Source organism: Diadema antillarum, unplaced genomic scaffold (assembly GCF_040938485.1).
Source record: "Diadema antillarum isolate AM-2024a unplaced genomic scaffold, OU_Dant_1.0 seq00001173_RagTag, whole genome shotgun sequence".
Taxonomy (NCBI): Eukaryota; Metazoa; Echinodermata; class Echinoidea; order Diadematoida; family Diadematidae; genus Diadema; species Diadema antillarum.
The window spans coordinates 8967-35238 of NW_027271976.1; the positions used below are offsets into that span (position 1 = coordinate 8967).

At 38.7% G+C, this 26272-nt stretch overlaps 1 protein-coding gene across 2 annotated transcripts; it reads left to right on the top strand.

Moving 5' to 3' along the window:
* Positions 1–26192, top strand: LOC139744418 (transcription initiation factor TFIID subunit 4-like). 2 transcript variants are annotated; one of them, XM_071654856.1, is made up of 11 exons: positions 1–676; positions 2051–2470; positions 8480–8569; positions 9269–9664; positions 10914–11032; positions 12377–12555; positions 16914–17044; positions 19524–19649; positions 22109–22282; positions 25444–25524; positions 26077–26192. In XM_071654856.1, the coding sequence occupies exons 1-11, from the start codon at positions 8–10 to the stop codon at positions 26179–26181; spliced, it is 2490 nt and encodes an 829-aa protein (XP_071510957.1). In that variant the 5' UTR covers positions 1–7; the 3' UTR covers positions 26182–26192. The 2 variants fall into 2 exon arrangements, with proteins under 2 accessions (XP_071510957.1, XP_071510959.1); XM_071654858.1 differs by having other exon boundaries at positions 12380–12555.
* The last annotated feature ends 80 nt before the right edge of the window (positions 26193–26272 follow it).

The window sequence follows — 26272 nt, forward strand, 5'->3', positions numbered from 1 at the left end:
AGGAGGTATGCCTGTAAGTGCATTGAATCCTAATGCTTTAAATCAACTGAGGACTACAAGTGGCAATGATCAGCAAATTGTAAAAGTTGTGTCTGTGCCTAGTGCTGTGCATAGCCATAATGCCAATGCCAAGTTGAGCTCAGATGCAGGTGGGAATGTGAACAACTCTAGCTCTGCCAAAGAACAGTTGCAAGCAAGGCAGCAGGCTCTGGCAGGCTCTGCAAGTAGTGATCAGTCAGGTGCAATGAAACCCAGGATAGTTGTGCAACCTAGCATGGCCACTGTTCCTACGGTACCAACAACGATCCCCACAGGAAGTGTGGCAGTTGGAAACGCCAATCAAAAAGTTGTGACAATCAATGTTGCCAGCCCTGGAATTCCAACAACTGGGCGGTCAGGACAGTATGTTGTCAATGCTGTTTCAGGTACCCCAAAGGCAGTCTCACCCCATGTAATTGCAGCACAGACGGTTCGAATGCCAACGGGGCAGCATGTCATCGCTCCTCGTGCCCAAATGGGGGCGCCAGTACAGATTCGTCTTCCTCCCGGTACTTCATTACCACCTGGAGTGGTATTGATCAATAAAGGAGGAACAGTGCAAGCAGTGATGAGTAATCCAGCAGCGATTCAAGCCCATGTCGCAGGGTCTCCAGGGATTACGTACAGACACGTTCAGGTAGAATTAAACCCAGTTAATACAACTACTCTTTTTACCAAGGAGTATCTATAAAGATAAAATATGAAACATGCTAAAATATAGTACAATGACAAACAAGTTGAAGACCAGAAACTTAAAGTGATATTCATTTAGCCCAAGGTATTGCAGTCTATATGGTGCACTTTATTTGTTGTGCAGCAAAGGCATGGTTCTTGTATAGGGGGTCTAACCTATATAATTAGTATATTGAAAGATACAAAGTGAAACATAAAAATAAGCATTCAGGAAAGTCTGCATCACCATCAGCCAACAAATGCAAGTATTGGTTGTTAATGGTTCATGATTTTGCATTGGGAAAGTCATGCCCTAGAAATAAGAATACTGGATGTGATATTTCAGGTCACAGGTGGTAATCAAGTGCCCTCCATGTGACTAAATGCTTACCTCATACAAATTTGATTGATGTTTAAAGAATAGATTAAAGATTGTGCTCATTTACGCGCACTTCTAACTCTTTGAATTACCTTTCCTTTACACTATGAGGCCCTACTTGTTAATTTTTGAACCCATAAGTTTATGAAATTTGTCTCTTGTTTTATTTGAATTTTGTTTCATGTTTTTTTAAAGAGGTAGTATTGCAGGGGAAAGTAAAGTCTTGCATGTGAAAAAAAGAAAATACATCATAAGCGGGAGAGACACAGTGAGAGCTGGAGACTTTGCAAAAATGGCCTCAAAGCAGGATATCTACCAAACGCTGGAGAGATGGGAGTCTCTGCAGGTTTCATCTAAAATGCATTATTACTGTTTACAAACTTTCACAAATTCAGCATAAATTATATGCTTGTACACGTATAACATTGTTTTTGTAAGCTTTTAACCTTTGTGGAATACTAATGTTCATGACAGACTACTGTACTCTAGGCCAGGGAGAAGATAAAGGAGTGTTGTACTTGTATAATAATTCAATGTGAAGTAGACATTGATAGCAAGATTTCTTTGTCATTTATATGCTTATGTCACTTAAGTAGCAAGCATCAAATTTCATTTTATATTTAGACCAAAGCAAGGGGGAAAATAATCTTGAACTGTTTAAAACACATCATTCTAAGTTTGTTTGAGATGATAGCACTGCAGACACCATCAGCACATCTACGTGAATGTTGGTATTGTTTAATATCTTTTGTAGCTTATATTCCTGGTATTTAAGGTTATGAATATGATATTGAATAATAATAACTTGACTTCTAATAGGGCCTATATACGCTACTCAGCAGTGTGGTAATGATAGGCATTGTCATATATTCAAAGTGCAACCTGGAAGAAACTACAGATAGAAAAAAGATAAAATAAATGTCACCATGACATTGTGCCTTTCTTTCCCCACTTTTCTAGCCGGGCTCCCAGATTGTGACATCCAATGCTCAGCCAGGGAGAGTGCTGTCATCTGGTAGTGCCACTACAATCGTCAATAGTCCCCAGATCATCACGCAAACCACAAGAGCAGGATCTCCTGTAGTAATATCCAGCAATGTTCCAGTGGTGCGGGGCATCACATCCACAGCAGTCTCAGTCAGCCCACAAGTTTCGGCGAAGACGTCTGTGACAGTGATGGGGAAGAGTCAGAGCAGTTCTGCAGCAGCAACGACTGCCTCCTCCGGTGCAAGTGGATCTCATGGTGCTATGTCACCAGGTGCCATGGACAACGTGAAAAAGTGCAAGAACTTTCTGACAACTCTGATCAGGTTGGCTTCCAATGCGAACCAGCCTCCCCAAACCGTGATGAATGTGAAGAAGCTGGTCCAGAATCTCATTGTAAGTTTGGCAGGGTTTGTGACAGACCCACTGTTGTGTATTGCTTGAAGGTTTGCATGGTGAAGTTAGTGAGGGGGAGAGGTGTGCAGTAACAAAATGTGTAAAGATCATGGCTTGACAAAAGAAGAGCCTACAAAGAGGAGAGTTGAGGAGGTAAGCGACACGTAGGGAGATTGTAAGGAAGGGCAAATACCGGTAGTGATAAATGAAGGGCAGCAGTGAGCTGGAAGTTGAAGATGCACGAGTGGAGACGGGAGAAAAGAGGAAAGAGAGAGTCATAAGAAAGAACAGTGAAATCAGGTAAAAGGTTCAGAAATCAGGAGGAGAAAGATGAAATAAAAAGGAGGGGGAAAAGGGAGAAGTTGAAGGCTGGAAATCGTGGAGATACACACTTGTAAGAGAGAGAAGGTGAAGTTTCACAAAACCTAGGGAGAGAAATGAAGTCGATGAATGATGCGGACTAAGGAACGCTTAGAAAGTTAAGGGGAAAGGGTTGAATGGATCGTACGAAGGATTGCTTTTTGTTTTCTCTCTGTCTCCCACAGTAATCCTTCCTAGGATCCACTCAACCCCCTCCACTTTACCGGTACTTTCTTAGCTCTCATTCCTCTTTTTTTCTTTCCTTTCTCTTAGTACTGTATAGTCTCATCTCTCCTTGACTTACCAAGGGCTGCACAGTATAGTAACCCATTTTTTCTACTGGTCCGACCTGTCCCTGTGAGACCAGGAGATAGCCAATTTTTCTATTACTTGTCTGAACCTAAAACTTAGTGGTCCTGTTCTATTTTTTTACGATGGCCTCGACAATTGTTTATTTTTATGCCTCCGCCACGAAGTGGTGCCGGAGGTATTATGTTTTCGGGTTGTCCGTCCGTCCGTCCGTCCGTACATACGTCCGTCTGCATTCGTTTACGCGATAACTTGAGTAATACTGACTCTAATTTTACCAAACTTGGTCCAAGTATAAAGTATGATGGGGCAATTACTTGATTAGATTTTGGGTGAAATCGGCCAAAGGTTAAAGGTCAAGGTCAAATCATGAAATTGTATTTGTTTACGCGATAACTCAAGACAGGATTGAGCAAATTTCACCAAACTTTGTCCGAGGACGATGTATTTGTATGATGGGACAAATACATGATTAGTTTTTTTAGTGAAATCAGACAGAGGTCAAAGGTCAAAGATCAAGGTCAAATCCTAAAATTTATCTGTTTACGTGATAACTCAAAACTGGATGAAGCAGCTTTTACCAAACTTGGTCCAAGGATGATGTATGATAGGGCAATTAGTTGAGTAGATTTTAGTGACATTGGCGAGAGGTCAAAGGTCAAAAGGTCAAGGTCAAATGCAAAAAAGTTGCTATTTCCCCCATATCTACAATCCTGTATGCAATGCCCGAATGTATTTTCTTGAAACTTAGTGTAGACATGTACTACTGCATAAAGATTCTCCAGAGAGAGTTTCATGTCATAAGGTTAAAGGTCAAAAGGTCAAAAGTTAGGTGAAAATGTTACAATTTCACTTTTCTCGCAAATGGTTCGATGCATTTTCATGGAACTTGGTCCATACGCATGTACTGACTTGCAGGGATTATCTAGGGAATTTAGGGGTCATGGGTCAATAGTCAGGGGTCAAAGGTCAAGGTCAACTCCTCAAAATTGTACTATTTCCCTCATATACTAGTATATGCTTGCATTATTAGTTTTAAAACGTAATACATGTATTACCTAATGGAAATTCTCTGGGAAATTTCCAGCCAGAAAGTCAAAGGTTAAGGGTCAGAGGCCAGGTTTAGATGCAAAAAAAAAAAAAAATTCTATTTTTCACTGTAATTACACTCTTTCTTCATACCTTGAGAATTACTCAATGCATAAACCTATAAAAAAGGGTCGGTTAGAAGTCAAGTAAAGATCCTCAATTCCCCAAATATGTGTAACTGCACTCTTAGACAATTATAGCAAACCCAGTTCAAGGAAAGTGAACATTCAAGATATTTCTGACAGACCTGTCATTTCAATATTTTGCCAGTTATGTGAAACTGTCATCACACATTGTGAAGACATTGTACTATACACCTATTGGGAGAATCATGCATTATGGCGGAGGCATCAGTCGCCATAGCGACATTTCTAGTTTTAATCTTTGTTTGTACCAGTCATTTCGGACCAGTAAATTTGGCAATTCCTGAAGAAAGTTACTGGCCCGACTGATTTTTACCAGTCAGGGACCATCTGAACGGTGCCAGTGTTAAGAGTTGACTTACCGCTTTCCTTCCCAATTTATTCCTCCTTTCATCATTTTGATTCAGCATTCCATAGTCCACATCATTCAGCGGCTTTATTTCTCCCCCTTGGTTTCATAAAACTTCATTTCTCTCTCTCTCTATTTCCATGATTTTTCAACCTACAACTTCTCCCTCGCCCCCTCCTTTCTGGTTTCATCTTTCTCCTCCCAACCATTCCGACCTTTTACCAGATTTTCACTCTATTCTTCCTTCTGACTCGCTCTCTCCCCTTTTTTCCCATATACATTAGTGCAACTTCAACTTCCAGCTCACTGCTGCCTAGTATAGTGGTGTAACTTATTATTCGATCTGATGCCGATCCGATACCAATCATGGATGATCAGCGTTTTTTTGCAGATCGCCAATCTTCAGTAAAATTGGTGTATCAGAAACCATTATTTAAAGCGTACGTAAATGAAATAAGGTTAGTTTTGCCAAACGTTCATTGGTCCAAAAATGCAAAAAAAAAAAATGTTTCTTTGAGGGTTTGTTAAATCCGTAAATGGAAAAAAAGGTGTTGTTTTCATTCCAAAGGTCTGTTAATCAAGAAATGAAATAAAGTTTGTAATTCCAAAGGTTCGTTAGTGCGCGCTTTTTTTTTCCATTGAAATTAGATTCTCAATTAATGAATCGTATTTACTTTTTGACCCATCACAATCCTTTGGAATAACAAACATCATTTTATTTTGGGGTTAACGAACCTGCAGAATAACAAACCTTATTTCATTTTCAGATTAAGAAGTGTATATGGAATATTAGTATTTGTGGTTCAGCATAAAGCCACATATTTGGATTAATGAACCCTCCCGGATCTCTTGTCATAATTTTTTGAATTCTATGGAGATATAAATTTACATTTTCTCTTTGAGCGAGCTCTTTGCCTGGGACACTGATTGATTCATTGTTATTGTCATATCTTGTTAAAGAAAGATAATTACCAGGAAACTACTGTTTTGAACCTAAAGACTGCTAATGTGTGTAGTGTGAGAAATACCAAAATGATATTTACTAGGCAAAGACTTTTTGTGTGATTAGCAGAAAATCACATTTGGGCTCAAGTGCTTGTCTGGTTATCATCCAACAGTTGCTTGCTTTCCAAATGACCAGCCATGGGAAGATACACACTGTTTGCCCTTCAAGGGCAAAATGGAGTATAACATAGAATAGTTATTCTTGTTACAACAAAGTAAAAATCAGGTCCCCAAATGTTTATTTTTATCTCTTTGTGTACTTTTCTGTTCAATTATAATGAAATTTCAATATAACGAAAGAAAAGTGCCGGTCCCACAGACTTTGTTATAATGGGAGTCCAATGGCATTTAACAAAAAGAAAAGAACCTAAAGCTTCATAAAGTATAACAAATAATGTTTGTCTGACTGTTAAAACTTGTAGGTTATGTGCCATTCCTACTTTTTCATTTTTGGCAATACTGAAACATCTGTAGTTTGCTAACTTTTCAGATTGTTTGCAGACATATGCTGTATGTATGAGTGTTTAGTCATGATTGAGCACTCGTGTGCAGGTTAATTACATGGTGGCATCTAACATAGAACTCATGTGAGAACATGTTCCTCATAGTACCCCCAATGTGGCATGAGCAATTCATCTGCCTAGATGTGTTCAATAAACTCAACAAGAGCTTATGGTTAAACCCTTAAGTAATGTAGCAAAGCAGTAAATGCAACACAAGGTGTTGTGCATGTACACTGTAATCATACCGAGTGTGACATACTAACTAGGAGAAATGACCAATACCAATGACAGTAATGTCATGCTCTTGATTTCTCAGGAAGGTTTTTATTACCTAAAGTCTTTGCTGTAGCTGGAACGTCGATTCTGCTTCATTAGCTGGGGTTACAGAATGCCATGTTGTGTGCAGATTCTTTTTTTTTCTTTCTTAGAACCAAGTGTGTACAGTTAAGGAATCACACATTTTAAGCCATAATAGTAAACCATTTCACTTAAATCATGCTGAGCTTGCTATCGATATTGAACTTGCAGGTGGTGGAGAGCAACTGAATATTTCTTTGAAATCTGTGAAAACCTAGTTTCTTTATGAGTAATGTTTATGAAACTCTGATATTACCTGTTTCTTTTTTTCTCTTTTTTTTTTAGATGTGAAAAATGGATCCAGCTATCAGACATCTAGATGAAGATTATCTGTCTTGCTGGAAATCTTCTTTTTTTTTTCTCATGATAAATCTTTAAGATTGTTTAGTATATCAAAATTTGTTAATTCTTTTGTTTGTTTTGCAAGCTGGGAATCTTTAACTTTTCACTGTACACATAAGTTGCTACACAATCCTAAAGGTGTCAGGCAATGTTTAATTCTAATTCTTACTTTTGATAGAAATTGAAGTTTAAAGTTCATTATATGAGTCATAACAAATGGTGTTGTAGTGAGTAAAGACATTTTTTCCCTATAAAGCAAGGCACATATTGTAATAGGTTACCAAAACATCTTGCAAAGTTGTTGAGTGAAATGAGAGAGATATAGAGGGACAATTTCATCGATGTGAGCCAAGTGGTAGAAAGGGGCACCGTGATTCTTTCCCATGTGGCCAAGGCCATTAGTTGAAATGTCTCCAAGCTACATAATTTGCATTCTCCTCTACCCCCTCTATCTCACTTTGGAATCACTCTTGGTAATGTAATCACAGCCAGGGATTTATAGTCTCCAGGATTACAATAGGGATGTTCATTAAGGTGTAGAATTCTCTCTCACCTTCCAGTTGATGTACTGTCTGCCTTAACAAATTGCATAGAAAGGGTAGCGAAAATCCTGCAATCTCATTGGTTGAGCGCTTTGTGTTGATTTTTACTAGCTGCACATTGCCTCGCTGATGATAGCCACTGTGAACATGGTTTATCGCGCACTTGTACATAATGTAGCAAGAGTTTGCATACTTTGCAAACATTCCTGTACTCAATAAAAGACACCTATTGGCTAGCAAACCAAGCATTCAGTAATTACTTTGCCTTACTAGGTATTCAAATGCTTTTAATACTGTGATCTCTGTATAAAATACAAGTGCTCTGCATGTATGTTTATATGCATAGTGCATAGAAGTGGGTTTGATATACTGTACATAGTTGTGGATTATCTTACAGGAAACCCAAACCCAAAGAGAAATGTGGATAGAGTGAAAGTGCTCAGCAACATTAGTAGAACATATCAGTGAAAGTTTAAGGAAAATCGGACAGTCGATGCAAAAGTTAGGAATTTTTAAAGTTTTGGTGTTTGGAACCGCTGGATGAGGAGACTACTAGAGATTATGACGTATGTGTAGACAACAATATAAAGAAAATATAAAGGAAATTCCCCAAAAATTCATTTTTCATGAAATTACAAGTTCCATCAACTTGATGCTGACATATAATGTTAGGATAGCAATTATTCTCCCAGCTTTCTGAAAGTGGTTAAGTGCTCTTTCATTATGCTAGAAAAGTGAATTTTTGTGGAATTTTCTTCTTCTTTGAGTGGATGAATTCAGTATCAAAAAGCAGTCACTTATCCTTCTCTGCATCAAACACTTATCATCAGATGATTTCTACATTTTTTATATCAGTATTTCTTGTAATGGCAGCTGACCGCACTGAATGGAGAACTCTTCTTTGGACCACACCAGCATATATATATGTGTATGCAATGTGATGCGAAGAAGAAAAAGAAGTATGTGTATGTCTTATTAATGTATTTGTATATTTTTGTTATTTTCATTAGGATGCCAAGATTGAGCCAGAGGAATTCACTCAAAAGCTGCAGAAGGAACTCAACTCATCACCCCAACCCTACCTTGTGCCTTTTCTCAAGGTATAATTAGGCTGTTGACACATGCAACATTAGCCTTTCCTTGTTTAAGATAAGCAAAGTAATTCTGAAAATAGCAAAACTTGTGCATCAAAAGGAAAATAATTAGAGGATTTATGTCAACTCGAAATGTTCTTAAAAGAGAAAGTCATTGATTAAGAAACAACAACACATGAACAAAGAATTCTGTTAATGCCTCAAGATAATTCCGTGGTCATGAGACTACAATTTTGCATACTACACAATGCAAGGTGTCTTCCACATTTGTTTTGGCACAACAGTAGAAGCAGTATATTATACATCTGCAGTGTATATATCTGCTATATATCTGTTTGTCATTTAATAAAATGTCATTTTGAAAATGTAATGCCTTTGTGTCTGATGCACTTGGACAATAAATGGCCTATAATGTCAGCAAAGCCAGGAACAAACCATTATGCCAGAAACAAGAAAATTTTGATGACACAAGATAATGATTAGTACAGATGCGAGCAGTGTCGGCCATCTGACCAAGGTTGCCATGTTTGCAACAGGATGGGCGCTTGCTAGGATGGCAAACAGTTACACTCAGTAAATGTGATTTTGTGATGAATTTGAATTACATGAGTGTTGTAGATCTGTGGTAAAGCAGATTTCCTACTTATACAAAATGCAGGTTGAAGTAATTTGGTATTACTGTCATTTACACTACCTGTGTATCAGAGGAGTCTGCCCCTGCTGAGACAGTCCATGCAAAGGAGCCACAGCAGCTCCAATATCAGCTCTCTGATGACGCCAATACCGGCCAATCCAGTTGCCACGCCAACAGCCACATCCTCAGCTGATACTGCTGCATCCTCTTCCTCGTCATCTGCATCCAGCAAGGTGGCGAAGGCAGTGGGTGTGGCGAAGTCAGCATCTTTAGGGACGACAAGCACCCCATCAACAACCTCTACCACTGTAACCACCAGCCGAAGCTCCTCCAGTAAGCAATCCCAGCAGGCGTCACAGAAGCAGCCGTCCAGCAAAAGTTCAAAGAGCAGCAGCTCACCTGGAAGGTCCCCCAGCCCACAGGGAAAGCCTGGCGTGTCAAAGCCTGCAACACCTTCATCATCCAAGGTTGGTGTGATTTGTACATATGTAACCTTGTATTACAAAACTTGTAAAGAGTCACATGGTGTGTTTCTCAATTTAAAGATAATATGTGATGCATCATCACCAAAACCATAAAATGTCAGGGAAATAATTTTTTGGTTGTGGCAGATATGAATTCGCCAGATGCTAATCTTTAAAAGCGATATATAATTGACCCACTTCATTGCATCATAAGAAAAAAAAAAGAAATTGAAAGTTTAAAAATCTGTACAGATTGTATTGTAATGCGCGCATTTACACATTTTTTTTTCATTTATGGTCAATTCCACGGAAAGGTTGCGTCTTATGAAAATCAAAATATTGAGTATAGATGATTAATGAAGTTTAATTAGATGATCTGGTATTGTTTACTCAAAGCAGCCTTTCACAACGGATATTTTGATACCTCATTTGTGAACATCCGTGAACGTGGAGTGGAGTTATGTCCGAAAAACCTTCATTTTTCATGAAAATTTCCAATTTTTGCAGAATTTATGTATCATTTCTGATACACTATTATGACCATAATACAGCTTGTGTAATTCTCAGATGGCTTATTTTCTGAATGTTCTTTGGTCATAGATTGGTTTTATGATGTTCTAGAACTTGTTCCGGCATCAGTAAATATTATTCTCTCAATCTCAAAATGTGGTAGTTGATAGCGTCCCATAAGTCACGTTTTTGTGTCCCATCAGTCACACTGGTTTTCCCTATCCTGCTACTGTACCAGTGAGTAGATATTCATACCACTTGGCTCAGGGTAAGCACCAACCCTTTGCTACATTCAGGAAAGAAAATATCTTTCCTGAGACTCTGTGTGTAAGAATATTTCAGAACTTACTTTCCCATGTGAAAAACGGTGGTCCTCAAATGTCCCATAAGTCACGACAGCAATTTTTCGTTGCTGTACGTAATGCAATGATACTTTTCAAACTAAGTATGGTGTTTTCATAAACTGTGATATGATGGATCTAACCATGAACTGAGAAAAATGCATTTGATGCAACTATTTTCTCAAAATACTGGTTTGAAAATGCCGCAAATTGTCACTTTGTCCCATAAGTCACAATGGAATTGACCTTATGCCAATTAATTAGACCTTTCCTTTATTCTATAGGTAAGTTTTCCTTGAAACAGCATAATGCAGCAAGTGTTGTATGTTATGCTAGGCATTTTATCTGTTTCTGTGCAATCACTTTGTATTCACATTTTGTTTAAATATCATTCTGTGTAGTCATCAAGCAAGTCATCATCACGGTCATCAGGTAGTAAGACTGGCACTAGTAAATCATCCAGCAGTCGATCGACGTCCTCCAAGAAGGACAAAAGCAAAGACAGCTCAGCAACTTTCAGGTAGACATCACTATTTACATCATGTTTATATGATTAGAATTTTGTTTCTGTGGATTCTGTCTTTGTGTGGAAGACTTTGTAACGTGTATTATCAAATGTCAAAGTTGTCACATATATTGCACTATTGGAACTTGACCTTACAAAAAAAAAAAAAGAAAAGAAGAAAGGCTGTTTATCCCATGTAGCCATAAATCCTGAAATCTGATTTTTTAAAATCATCCACATGGGGGATACAACTTCCATCTGAGTGAATTTTAGGCTAAGAGAAGAAGGGAATGTGTTGTTTCTTTTTCCTCCTTTTTTGTTCAACAGTGGCAACTTAAAGGAATGGTATAGTATTGGTTGAGATGAGGATTGAGTTTTTGACTTTTTGCCAGATACTAAGAAACCAGTGTTACAGAGCATACAATTCTAAGAAAAGTTTATTTGATGAAAACCGGTTTTGAAATGGCTGAGATATCCAAAAACAAATTAAAACTAGAAAAGCACTCTGAGAGCGCAGACCTCCGCCAAGCATGCAAATCATTTTCACCACTGATCTTGTTCTTCCGTAGACATATCAGTGATTTCCACCCATACGTACTGCATTGTGTGCTGAAAGTTGTCAGACTTCCCAATATAGAAGCCTTTGTTACGTCATAAACACTCAGCTGCACGGCGCGCCTCACCCCAGCAGAAACTAGAGCACGCACTTTAGTGCGCGCAGGCAAACCTCAAATACGCACAGCCTGAACTCCCAAGTTCATTGACCCTACCTGCCAAAATGTCAAAAATCCTTCATAAATTCCCCCAAAATTCTCGGATCACTACCAAAAGTTAATCGTTTGGTACTTTTGTCATTCTCAACCTTTCCTGCAAGTTTCATCCCAATCCGTTAACTACTTTTTGAGTTATTTTGCACACGGACAAACTAACAAACCAACGGTAACAAAAACATAACCTCCTCCCTTGGCGGAGGTAACAAAGTGATCCTAATAAAAAGGTAAGTCCCACCTTTTATTAGAATCCCTTTGTTTTTTCATGTCTCAGCCATTTCAAAACCAATTTTCATCAAATACTGGTAAATTTTGATTCCCTCATAAGATTACATGCTCTTTCATATTTCCTAGAGGTTTCTCATAATCTCACACACAAAAAATTTGGAAAACCGAAGCCCCATCTCAACCAAGACTATACCATCCCTTTAACTTCAGATGTATTCATCAAGAAATGTATAGAGTACCTGACACTAGTTTGGTTTTCTTTTTCCTCTCCCTTGCAGATGCAGATTATTTGTGGTGAATTGTAAAGAAATAATACTCTGCAATCTTGTCTGTGTTGATTTATTTTTTTCCAACCCTTCAGTAGCAGTCGAGATGATGATGACATCAATGATGTGGCCTCCATGGCTGGCGTTAACCTGTCGGAGGAGAGTGCTCGCATTCTTGCCACCAATGAGGCCTTTGTTGGCACTCAACTTAGGTCGTGTGAGGATGAGAAGTTCCTCCACCTCTCCCCGCTACGTGCCCACATGAGCAAGATCTGTAAGTCTGCCGAGAATTTCTTTGGCTTGTGTGTGATGCTTTCTTCTGTGTATGAGCCGGCTTTCATGGGTACTTCCTTCTTTCTATTCTCCTACTACCCATGCTGATGCAGCACTATCACACAGTCATTGTTTCGCTCTCCTCTAAAATGTGAACGTGGCCTAATGGTAACCTTATTCTAACCTTTCTTAGTTGTACTACTACTGACCTTATTGAAAAATTGCCTGTATCATTTGCTCCTATTTTACCCTAATAGGTCCATGTTAAAGATTAGTTGGATTTCCATTTGGAAACAACAGGCTTTTGTACACATCCATCAGAGTTGCAAAAGTACTTCTATTGTGAGAATATTACACGACTTTGAATAGTTTTTTTTTTTCATATGGAAAAAAGCAAAAAGTAAAAAAATCTTAAAAGAAATATTTGTTACGTAAAGTTCAGTCATATTTTCAAGTAATTTATCGTGCATCATATTGTGTCATGAAAATTAATGAGGCTACATTTTGTAATTAATTTTTACTAAAAGAGGCAGCCAGGCACCTATTGTGCTTGTTGATAAATTTCAAAGTGCATTTTCAGATTGAGTGTTGTCATTGGTGTAAGAGCAGAGTTTGAACTTTTCTTAGTTTTTATGAGAGCATGGCATTGCATCCCATTAAAGGCATAATTTACCATTTGCAGAAGAAACAAAAACCCAGCATTAGTGCTTTAGAATAGTTCTAAAATGTGAGTTAAGGGATAGAAACAACCACTGTAAAAATTTGAATCCGTATAATCGATGTTAAGTATTGTTAAACGAAGACTGTACTGACATTTTCTAATTGTCTTATAATTCTTATCTACATTTTTTAATGCCTACTACTGGAAAGAGAGGATTTTAAAACCCAGGATAAGCCTGTAATGATTTTTTGAAAAAAATGAAAACGAGCAAGCCATGGAACGATCCACACAATTTGGCGTACGTCATAGGTGCACAACTCCGACTTTGGCAAGACAAACTACAGATGTCAATTTACTGATGAAATCTCACACGAAGTACTGCAAAAGCTGTTATTTAGTCAAATTGCTATATGGATCTGAAATAAACATGTCAAACAATATTTATTAATTTTCAAGAGGAATCTCTTCATAAGCTTTTTATTTAGATAAAATTTGTTGGGAAATTTCCAGATATGCAAAATGAAATTGGCATCGTCTGAATGTGCTGCCCGTAGAAAACTGTGTGTAAGTAATGTTACATAAAATGCATTGAGCTATTACCTTCGACAGTTTCTATCTAACGTAGATGAGGGCTGAGTGAATCTTAAAATCTAAATCCAAATAGACTCTTTTCAACAGCATGTACGATTTACGCCTAGTTAGAAGAAAACGGCACCCAGTGCACATAGACTCTAGACTAGAACTAACAGTTAGGACTAGGACTAGTCAAGTGGCAGTCCTAGTTTTTATGAGTACCGTACACTCACTCGCGTCGCTGTCAACGACAGCTGTATGTGCACAGCGCTAATAAGGCACAGCGTAGGCGTAACGTTACATACCCCAGCTGCCAGAACTTGAAGAAAGTCCTGATGAAAGTCCAGATTCCAAGATCTAGATCTAGTCCCTTGTCCTGCAGAATCTGTTGCTCCTGTGCTGAATTTTGTAGGTAAGGTATCTGGTTTATGGATTTCCGATGTTTGTAGCTAAGATAAATCTCTTGGTGATCTTATTCACACCAAGGACTAACACTAGACCTAGTTTTAGTAGGACCCATACCTCGAAGTGTGGCCTGACCACGTAGATGCCACTAGTGCCGCCGCTTCGCGATCCCAGTGCTGGCACTGTAGTGTAGGTATAGTATTAACGTACTTCCGTATCCATGTAGATATCTTAAAATTCACTTTACCGAATTGCACCAAAATCACAGGAAATACTTTATGACTCATATCCAATTGCTCATGTAAATTTGAACCAAATCGCTTGTGGGGAAACGTAAGTGTAGATGTTGACTTTTATGTCGTCGCTTAAAATTGCTCTAACGTTAAACATGAGTGATCGCGGCGTACCTGCCTGCGCACGCACAGACTGAAGGTACAAGCCATCTAATATCATGAGACAAATCTTTAAAGTAATCGGGAGCAAAAAATCAATGTACAATGGCAACTTGAATGAAAAACATAGTGCCTAAATCACACAAATTGCCACAATCATTGCACTTAGATTTTTAGTTCCTGCGTAAATCCCCGTTTGCACAGTATTAGACGGCTAACTTCAGTCCTAGATTGTGCAGGTCACGTTCGCCACGATCTCTCGCGAAGAGTGAGTTCGTTTTGAGTGACGACTTGAAAGTCGGCATTGATATTGATACTTCCCAATAACTGATTTCGTTCAAATATAATGCCCCGGTCACACAGCACTCCACGTCTGAATCACGTACAAAAAGTTATAAAAATCTGGTGGACGTGGTCGTAAGTGGTAATGTTTTGGTCAATTTTGGTTTGGCCGTGCTTTGTACGGGGTATGGTCGTTGGCGGCTGTTCCACTGCTGAAGCACGTCCAGCCACGTGTATGTACTGAAAAAATCAATTTGTCAGTGATAAGCCGCTAAACACACACTATTTCCAGTGATACCAACGCGTAACACGCATCAGATGACCGTGCACTGCCCGCTAAATTTTCGCGTCTTGCCGCGTCTTCCCAAGTTTTAATCACTGCTAGAACACGGATTATCACGTATGTTTCTCGTGTGTTGCACGTCTTTACCATGTGTGCCACCCGTGGTTGTCCGCGGAGTAAAGTTTTGAGCAGTTCAAAACTTTTTACCGCGTCCGACGCCGTTTCGATTTTTCCCCGCGTCCTGCCACGTCTATAAATAGACTGTAGCTCGTCTTAAACTCGACATCAATGCGAACAACATCGTCTGCTTCACGGGAGACCACTTTTAGACGGGTTTTGGCCGTGATTAAGCCCTAAAGCGCTGTGTGACCGGGGCTTAAGTGAGTACTTTGAAATAAGCTAAGAAGTATATCCTGTAATTTTGGTGCAATTTGATTCGGTGGGATTTGAGATATCTACATGGATAGGACAATACATAAGCGCCGCCTGCTAGCTAATTAGGCCTAAGCGTCGTCTGCTACTCGGTACGAATTAACGCACGCGTATGCGAGCACTTGTAATCAGTATGTTAGTTGTGCACCTGATACGTCGCTACATTTAGGCTCGTCAGCTCATTAGCATAAATAGCACCAATAAAGTCTCATTTTCAATTTTAAATTGCGGACTAAATTGCGATGAAATCTTTTTTTTTTTTTTGCACAGCTTGGTCTTTTGGAATTAGAAGAACAACATATCAAAAAATAAGATACCAGTACAGTCTTCTTTTAAATACACAAAATGTGAACAATAGTTATGATAAAAATGTTTCCAGCCTAAACCATCTGCAGATACGGTTTAATGAGAAAAATACTGATATCTCCTTATATTGTAGGCTTTATTGCAAAATTGTATATGGTAGGATGTTTTGTGATACAACAGACCTACACATATGCATCAAATGTGATATCTTGAAAATTTTTTAAATCACTTCTCCCAAAGGTAAACAGGACCTTTAAGCCCTTAAATAGACCCTGTAGTGTAAGAACATCAAGAATCACTGTGAGAGGCTACTCAGCAAGTCAAGTCTTTGAATGGTGAATCTCTTTAATAAGAGAGAACCCCCCCCCCCAAAAAAAAAAAAAAAAACAAAACCAAAACCAAAACCCAAAACCCAAAACACCCAACAACAACAACAAAGCATTAACATGAGGATGAATGTAAGCCTGCATGTTCATGAGACAATGATCTTCTCATGTGGTCAACAAGTTGGACATATGTGACCCGCTACAACAAAAGGATCCTAAAGTCGCTGACGGGCGAGCCAATCATGGCCCAGAAAAATGCTATTTTCAGGCCTTTCCTTTGATCATTTAGCTTCGAAATTTCGGCAGATGATAGAAGATACATTAGACTACAAAATTATGTTAAAAACAGAAATCCGAACGTTGTGACAGATTTTGGTGATCTGACTTCAAACTCGATTTTCTCTGCTCACCCGTCAGCGACTTTAGGATCCTTTTGTTGTAGCGGGCTACATATGCATGATTAGTTGTTCGCTGCTGATGATTTGTGTTAGGCTTCCTTACCACCTGTAAAATGCTTATGTGCCACTTAAAGTTTTCTCTATTAAATTAACATGTGTGTACACTTGTCATTACAATGCTTCTTCCTTCTGTTTCTTTATTGTTTGTTTTTTTATGAAGGCACACAATTTTTTTAAAGATTTGTCTCCCCTCTTTATATGTCATCAACCCCCCCCCCCCCCCCCCCCCCCCCCACTCCAGGTACCAAGCATGGTGTAGACTCTGCTGCACCTGCAGTGTTGGATCTAGTGTCACAGGCAGTGCAGGAGAGATTAAAGCAGGTGGTGGAGAAACTCAGTGTCATATCTCAACATAGATTAGAAATATACCGGGTAAGCTGCCAGTGAAAAAACAATAAAGTTTGTTTGTTTGTTTGTTGTTTTTTTTTTTTTCTGGTTGTTAAGGTGTTTTGTGGTGTTTTACAGAAGCTTATGAGTAATTTCTCAGTATCGGTGAGTGGAAGTGTGACATAGTTTTGACATGTTAATTTTCATGAAAATGACCAAAATAGATAAATATTTCCTACGTCTTTGATGGAACCTGTGGCACAGGAAGATGTGCAATGCAATTGTAATCAAATCCTTGAATGGACATGAAGCTTCATTAAATATATGTTCCGGTAGTAGATTATGACAATGTAGCTTGTTGCCTACTGTAACAACCATTACATAAGACTTAAAAATTGCCTTGTTTCTAAAGCCAAACAGTTTTTGTCCCCGCCGAACGAGTTCGAGCAGGGGACTATGAAACGGGCTCTGTACGTGTGTGTGTCCGTGTGTCCGTCCGTCCGTCCGTGTGTCCGTCCGTCCGTCCGTCCGTCCGTCCGTCCGTGTGTCCGTGTGTGCGTCCGTGTGTGATCAAAATCTTCAATTTGCTACTTCTCTGTCATTTATGAGCCAATTTTGATTCTGTTTGCTTTATATGATAGCACTACATGGGAGCTTTGAAACTTCTACACAGAATTTCAGTCGTGACCTTTGACCTTGACCTTTGACCTATATTGTACATTTTGCTACAAAATGCTACTCCTTCGCCATTTCTAACCCGATTTCGATTCCGTTTGCTTTATGTGATGGCACTAGGTGAGGGCTTCAAAACTTCTACACAGAATTTTGACCTTTGACTTCTTTGACCTTTGACCTTGATTTTTTGACCTATATTGTACATTTTGCTACAAAATGCTACTCCTTCGCCATTTCTAACCCGATTTCGATTCCGTTTGCTTTATGTGATGGCACTATGTGAGGGCTTCAAAACTTCTACACAGAATTTTGACCTTTGACTTCTTTGACCTTTGACCTTGATTTTTTACCCATATTGTACATTTTGCTACGAAATGCTACTCCTTCGCCATTTTTAACCCGATTTCGATTCCGTTTGCTTTATATGATAGCACTAGTTGAGGGCTTCAAAACTTCTACACAGAATTTTGACCTTTGACCTCTTTGACCTTTGACCTTGATTTTCGACCTATATTGTGCATTTTGCTACAGAATGCTACTCCTTCGCCATTTCTAACCCGATTTCGATTCCGTTTGCTTTATGTGATAGCACTAGGTGAGGGCTTCAAAACTTCTGCACAGAATTTTGACCTTTGTCTTCTTTGACCTTTGACCTTGATTTTTGACCTATATTGTACATTGGCTACAAAATGCTACTCCTTCGCCATTTCTAACCCAATTTCGATTCCATTTGCTTTATGTGATGGCACTAGGTGAGGGCTTCAAAACTTCTACACAGAATTTTGACCTTTGACTTCTTTGACCTTTGACCTTGATTTTTTACCTATATTGCACATTTTGTTACAAAATGCTACTTCCGGCGGGGACATATGTTACGCACCGCGTAATTTCTACTTTTCCTTGTTTTATTTTATGTTGGGTTTAGTCATATGTATTGATCTTTTGTGTGGACATCTATTGCTTGTGTTTAGATTTAAGGATAATTTCTGAAGTCTGTCACATGGCAGTAAAGCACATTGCACAAGGCCTGAGGCAGACATCAAAGTGAAAGTTGCAGCAGTATTTCCAGGAGTGAAACTTTGATTTTTCACTTTGCATGTTTTGGATAAACCACCATGAGTTGTGAGTTTAGATAAAAAATTTATGGATGCATTAAAAACAACTAAAGTCAGTAGAATTGCTACTCAAAATTCAGCTGTTAAATGCATTGCTGTAGACACCAAAAGAGGTTGATTACTCGCAAATAAGGTGGACACCAAGAGTAGTATGTGTTATGCTCACTGGAAATGAGCTATCACCTGATGTCTTTAACATTTTGAGATTTTTTGGTATGTTCTTCAAAGTATATGTATTTGCAGGGAATCAGGCCTGAAATCAATATGCAATGACTTATTTGAATAAGTACACAAAGTGGCTTCTTTCTGTATGCTGTAAGTGCATGTTGCCACACATTAGGTCTCCAAAAATAGGTCATTTTTACAGTATATTGTACCCCAGTAAAGAAACCACGGGAAGTTTTGACCCAAGTTTATGTATGCTGTCGAAATGCAAGTGCACACTGCATGCTCTTCGGTCTATGATGTACTAAAGTGTGTGGGAGGCAGGTGGCAAGTCCTAAGATCAAGTTGTAGAGTGTGCATTGCCAGGCCACATGAACTGGTCTTATGGTTGGATTCATGGAAGGTTGTACAACCTCAGGTCGTATAGTGTGTGGCAGGCTGTAGATAACTTACACTTTCGCTAAGTGAAAAATTTAAGCTGGAAGGAGATTAGATATGTCACTATATTTTATGAATGTATCATTTGAACAAGACCAAAAAAGATGGCAATATTTATTGTTTGTTGACAGAATGATGCAAGATACCAAGTGATGAATGATGTCAGGTCTCAGATGAAGTTCTTTGAGCAGCTGGACACCTTGGAGAGGAAAAGAAGAGATGAACAGGAGAGAGAAATCCTTTTAAGAGCTGCTAAGGTGAGCTTTATCATCTGCGTACAGTATAAAGGACCTAGTGCTACTGCAATTGTCAACTTAGGGAGTCTTGTCAGTTCGTCACCTTTGGGAGACATTGCATAATACTACAGCTGTTTTGTAATCTCTCAAAGAATGCTGTCGCAAAACTGCAACAGTTGCAAAATTCTGCTGCCTGGGTGTTAACTTTCACTAAAAAGTTTAATTCCATATCACCAATTCTCCATTCTTTACATTGGCTGCCAGTTGAAAAAAAAAAGGATTATCTTTAAGATTCTGTCATAAGTACATAATTTTGTTCACTCACTTTCCCGTGCATACCTGCTTTGACTCTATTCCCAAATACCACCCAACGTGAAGTCTGCGTTCGTATTCAGATGCACTGTTACGTCAAACACCTAGAATAAAACATAGATGGGGGATCGTGCTTTCTCTGTTATGGAACCGAAACTGTGTAATCAATTATGTGTTCAGTTGTGCCGACTGTCAGCTACAGAAACATTCAAATCCAAACTTAGATAATCTACCTAAACTACAATAAGAAATGGATTTTTATGCCTCCGCCAAGAAGTGTCGCCAGAGGCATTATGTTTTTGGGTTGTCCGTTCTTCCATCCTTCCTTCCATCCGTAATGACTTTTGTGGACAGCATAACTTATATACCATTTGAGGTATCGTAATAAAATTTATATGTGTATAAAGATGTATGAGTAGACTAAGTTGTGCCCATCAAATTTTTGGTACATATGGCCAAGGTCAAAATATTAAGGTGAATTGCATACATTTACAATCATTTGACTACTGTAAAACGAGGAATTTTCGCGTGCATTTTAATTTCGCGAATTTCGCGAGCGCCAAGATTCGCGAAATTAAAATGCACGCGAAAGTTCTTGTCTACACTATGTGCATTGAATGCCAGTGGCAGTTCGCGAAAATTTCATGCCGCAAAAAAGGCCGTCGGCTCCAATTCGCGAAAAATTCATGCCGCGAATATATCATGTTTTACAGTATTTACAAAAGGCCAGTATAGTTGAATTTGTCTGGACCTTTAAACATTGAAGGTGTTATGAAATGTTTTATTTGCCACAATATATGCATGCCCTCGTGCTTGTGTTACATTTTATCAAATGTTACCTTTTTATGCCTCCGCCAACGAAGTGGCCGGAGGCATTATGTTTTCGGGTCGTCCGTCCGTCCGTCCGTCCGTACGTCCGTCCCGTTTTGTTTTTGTCGATATCTCAAGAACCGTGTGGTGGTTTTACATCAAACTTGGTATGAGGGTATATCCTGGGGGGATAATACTTTGTTTGGATTTTAGGGTCACGTGGTCAAAGGTCAAAGGTCACAGGTTATTTTGTGAAAAAAAAGGTTGAAAATTCATGTTTTTCTCCATATCTCGCAAATGGTTCAAGGTATCTTCATGGAACTTAGTATATATGCTTGTTCCAATGGGCAGTGATTATCTAGAGAAGTTGGGGGTCATGGTTCAAAGGTCAGGGGGTCAAAGGTCATGGTCAACTCCTCAAAATATCATTACTTTCCTTATATTTATGCAATGCCTGAAGGTTTTTTGTTTTTTTAAAACTTGATGTATACATGTATTACCCAGTATATATTCTGTGGGAAGTTTCTTGCCAAAAGGTCAAAGGTCAAGTGAAAGTGCTGAATTGCACTTTTTCCTCCATATCTCAAAAGTAACTCAAGGTATCATCATGAAACTTACATATTTATGCATGTTCAACCTAACAGTGATTCTCTTTGGAACTGTGAGGTCAAAGGTCAAAGGCTAGGTTTAGATAATGCTATTTTCCCGTATGATACTGAAATTATACTTTTTCTCAATACCTTATAGTCAAAGGTCAAAGGCCAGGTTTAGATAATGCTATTTTCCCATTTGATACTGAAATTGTACTTTTTCTCAATACCTTGAAAATTACTCAATGCATAAACTTATAAAAGGGTCAAAAGTCAAGTAAAAATCATCAGTTCCCCCAAATACCTGCACTCTGACATTTTAATCATTCATCCAATTGAACCTAGTTCTAGGAAAGTGAACATTCAGTACATTTGTGTCAAAATTGTGTGAAACTGTCATCACACATTGTCAAGACATTGTACTATAGACCTTTTAGGAGAACCATGCATTATGGCGGAGGCATATCAGTCGCTGTAGCGATATATCTAGTTTCTTTTTTTTTTTGTAATTATTGCATGTATGTGCTGCTTACTTCAACCAAGTCTCCTATGGTACCACACAGATTTTTGCTACCACTTTCATCATATGAAAAAAATCTTCTCACTTTACAATTTTTTTAGAATATTACCACAAACAAAGGCTGATGCCTAGCACTTTATTCACATATTGTATGGCAAAATTTCACCGAAATTTACTAGAGAAAGGGGAAAAATGTAGATACAGTAGCCTATTTGTATTATGTTTTTGTCCCTCCTTTCCCACGGCAGAGCCGCTCCAAGCAGGAAGACCCTGAGCAGCTACGACTCAAGCAGAAAGCGAGGGAGATGCAGCAGATGGAGCTGGAGCAGCTTCGCCAGCAGGAGGCCAATCTAACTGCCCTGGCTGCCATTGGACCACGCAAGAAGCGCAAGCTAGACTCTCCAACACCACACTCATCTCCAGTAAGTGGAATGGGACCTGTTTGCTTGTTAGCTTACCTGAGCCAAAGGTTCAAGTGAGCTGTTGCGATCACTCGTTGTGTAGCATCTGTCATGTGTCATCTATAAACTTTTTTCAGTTTCTTTTTGACAACCCCAGGAAGGGTTTTCACCAAACTAAGCAGATGACATCCCTAGAGTAATAGGTTCTCAATTTATGTAACCCTAAAAGACCGTGGGGGTGGGGGAGGAATCCGCCCCCTTCAATGTTTAGCGCAATAAATCTGGAACACATGAAGACCTCGTCATGAGGCTTCTTGACTTTTTTTATTCAAGTCTCACGCAACTTTTCAGACCAAATTTGCAACATCCACGGGTACCGTTACAAGGCCACGTCCATTTTTGTAACTGCATTTCACGCCAAAATGGGCACAATTTTGCGTACATTTCCTGTGGAAAACAATGCTCTTTCATAAAACTAATGAAAACCTGTTTATTTGTACTATTTATCACTTTGATTGATTGATTTTATGCTGTTTATAGTAGAACAGTGGTCAATGACAATTTTCAATGAAAAAAAAACCCCAAAAATAACAGGGAATATGTGACAAATTCCAAGAACAGTGAAATATATGAAAATTGATATGACTTTTGGGAGTTTCTGTGATGTACAGTTGTTGAATATGTTCCAACAGATATACAGGCCAAAAGTAGACTCAATGCTTTTAATTAGGCCGGGGGGGGGGGGGGGGGGGGTGGGGGGGGCGGGGGGGGGGGAATCTGCCCCCGCCTTCTCGGATTTAGCATAGCCAAGAAAGCCCGGCCTGATTAGGGTTGAATTGACACCATTCCACCCTCCTCCAATAGTTTACAATTTGGTGACTGTAGTTTCAAATTTGTTCATGGCAGATCTGGGGTGCCCCTTTGGGGCCCTGTGGGGGGAGGGGACCAAATTGGGTCCCAAATTTAACTTTCTCATCTTCCTCTTGAAAACATATGGTCAAATTTTTACCCAACTTGGCATACAGTGCACTCCAATTATTATGAACATGGTTATAACAAAATTCCAGTTACAACAAAGTAAAAATTCAGTTTGTTTATTGCAGATCCAGGTGTGGCCCCCTTTGGGGCCAGGACTAAATTAGAGGCCAGTTTTCGTACTTTGATCATTATTTTGAATATGCATGAAACCCCCCCCAAGTTTCATATGTTATTATGTTTAGGGAATATTACGTAAGAATACTTGGAAGGCGAACTTGCGATACTCGTGATCGCTAGACCCCAAGGTCTCTTTTTTTATAGCGTTTTCTATCTCTTATGACCTTGACCTTCAGCATGATAGCAGATGAGGACAAAGTTCATGCACAAGTTTTTTGCAAGCTAATGTGGTCAAAAGCATACTGAGTTTAACATGATGAAAACCCAAATTAAGCATGTGTTGTCTTAGAAAAAGCAAGTACTAGATTTTTAAAATATTTTTGAGGCATGTACTGTAACCACAGTAATGTCAGTATGTTGATGAAAGTAAATCAAGATAACTGAAGGAATATGTTTGTATTATGTCAAGTGATTGTCGACACGGAATAATTCATTAAGTTTAAAAGATTATCTATGTTATGCAATTAGTTGTCTGATTTCTTTTTTATGCCTCCGCCACGAAGTGGTGCCGTAGGCATTATGTTTTCGGGTTGTCCATCCGTCCGTCCGTCCATCCGTCCGTAATGAATTTTGTGGACAGGGTAACTATCAAAACCTTTTGAGGTATCCTAATGAAACTTGGCATGTATGTGTATTAGGGGGTGAAGTTGTGCCTATCAACTTTTGGGTGCACATGCTCAAGGTCAAAGGTCAAAAGGTCAAGGTCAAATACATAAAATTTCACTATTCCCACCATATCTATGCAATGCCTGAAGATATTTTCTTGAAACTTAGTGTATACATGTATTACCCAATTAAGATTCTCTGGTGAAAGTTTGGGTCATGAAGTCAAAGGTCAAAGGTCAAAAGGTCTAGTAAAAATATACAAACTTCACCTTTTTTCTCTGTACCTTGGAAATTGTTCAAGGTATCTTCATGGAGCATAGTATATATACATGTACTGACTGGCAGTGATTATCTAGAAAATTTAGGGTTCATGGGGTCAAAGGTCAAGGGAAACACTTCAAAATTTTACTATTTCTGTCATGTTTATACAATGCTGGCAGGATTATTATTTTTTTTACACTTGGTGTATGCATGCATAACCTAATAGAGATTCTTTGGAAAGTTTTTTTTTCTTTTGTTTTTGCCTCAAAGGTCAAAAGGTCAAAGATCAAGTGAAAGTGCTGAACTAAGCTTTTCCTCCATATCTCGGAAGTGGCTCAAGTTATCTTGAAATGTACTACATATTTATGCATGTTCTGTCTGACAATGATTATTTTATGAATTTTAGGGTCAAAGGCCAGATGAAAATGGTAACGATTTACTATTCAATACAGAAATTGCACTTTTTCTCCGTACCTTGAAAATAACTCAGTGCATAAACATATGAATGGGTCAAAGTCAAGTTAAAGTCCTTAACTCCCAGGTACATGCTCTCCTATTCATCCAATTAAACCTAGGTCAAGGAAGGTGAACATTTAACACATTTGTGACAAACTTGTCGTTTTAATATTTTGCCAATTTTGTGAAAATGTAATCACACATTGTCCACATGTACTATCTGGACCTATTAGGAGAATCATGCATTATGGCGGAGGCATACCAGTCGCCATAGCGACATTTCTAGTTTTTGTTTTTATACCTCTGCCATGAAGTGTCGCTGGAGAGATATTGAATTTGGGTTGTCCGTCCATCCGTCCGTCCGTCCATCCTTCTGTCCGTCTGTAATCATTTTGTAGACAGCGTAACTAAACAACCATAAGAGGTATCCAAATGAAACTTGGCATGTATATACACTTGTATGAGTCGAAGTTGTGCCTATCAACTTTTGGTTACACATGCTCAAGGTCAAAGGTCACGGTCAAATTCTTAAAATTCAATTTTTTTTTTTTAAACAGTTCCAAAATTCTGATATTTTCCATGTAATCATGAGAGTAAATTGCAGTTGTCATCTGAGGGAGCTTTAAGTGCTGTATTTGAAATCCTCATGTGTAATTCATAAGTTGAATATGATTACCAGATACTTTACTATCTCTGTCATACAGGGTGCCAGCAGTTCTTCGTCATCCTTACTGAGTACCTTAACATCATCTGGCCATAACACAACTCCATTCCTGAGGACGCAGGTGCGTTGACATTTCTTGTGTAGCCTTTCCTGTGGCCACTGTATTTGTATGGAGATAACAGATAGTAGAATATCATCATGCATAGACTTTCATCTCTTAGCAGCCACATGCTTAATATGCTGTGCATCAATAAATACAATGCATGTTTTTATGCATATGTTTCATGTGTATGGACAGGAGGGTCCAGATTCCTGTATAAGGAGGTAAATTAGCTGGACCCAACAATCTCATTGTGACAGGAGCTCCCTGTATAAACATCCAGACGTTCCCCAAATCCCAATTAAATTTTTTTTTTTGTGACACTTGCTAATTGATTGATTTGTAATGTGATCTTATAAGTTCCACAATTTCATTTTTAAAAGTTTTTTTTTTTTTTTTTTTTTTTTTTTTCAGGTGCAAGTTCATGACTATGCAGATTAAATCAACAAATGTGGCACATATAGACTCATCACCAGGTTTCCTTCTAGGGCTGTGATTGTCACAATTGAACCTTGCATATTAAGTGACTTAGTTTAGGTGCTCACACTTTTTGGATCTTTTATTTCCATGCAGTTCCGTCGAATCAAGAGAGTGAACATGAGAGATCTCCTCTTTCTGTTGGAGCAAGAACCAGAGACCAAGAAATCCACATTGCTCTACAAGACCTACCTGAGTTGAGCAGCCAGAAGCATTCATAGAGTGACAAGCAGCCCCATGCCATTGCAGTAGCCAATGTGACAGTGCTCCCAGGATTTAAAAAAAAAAAAAA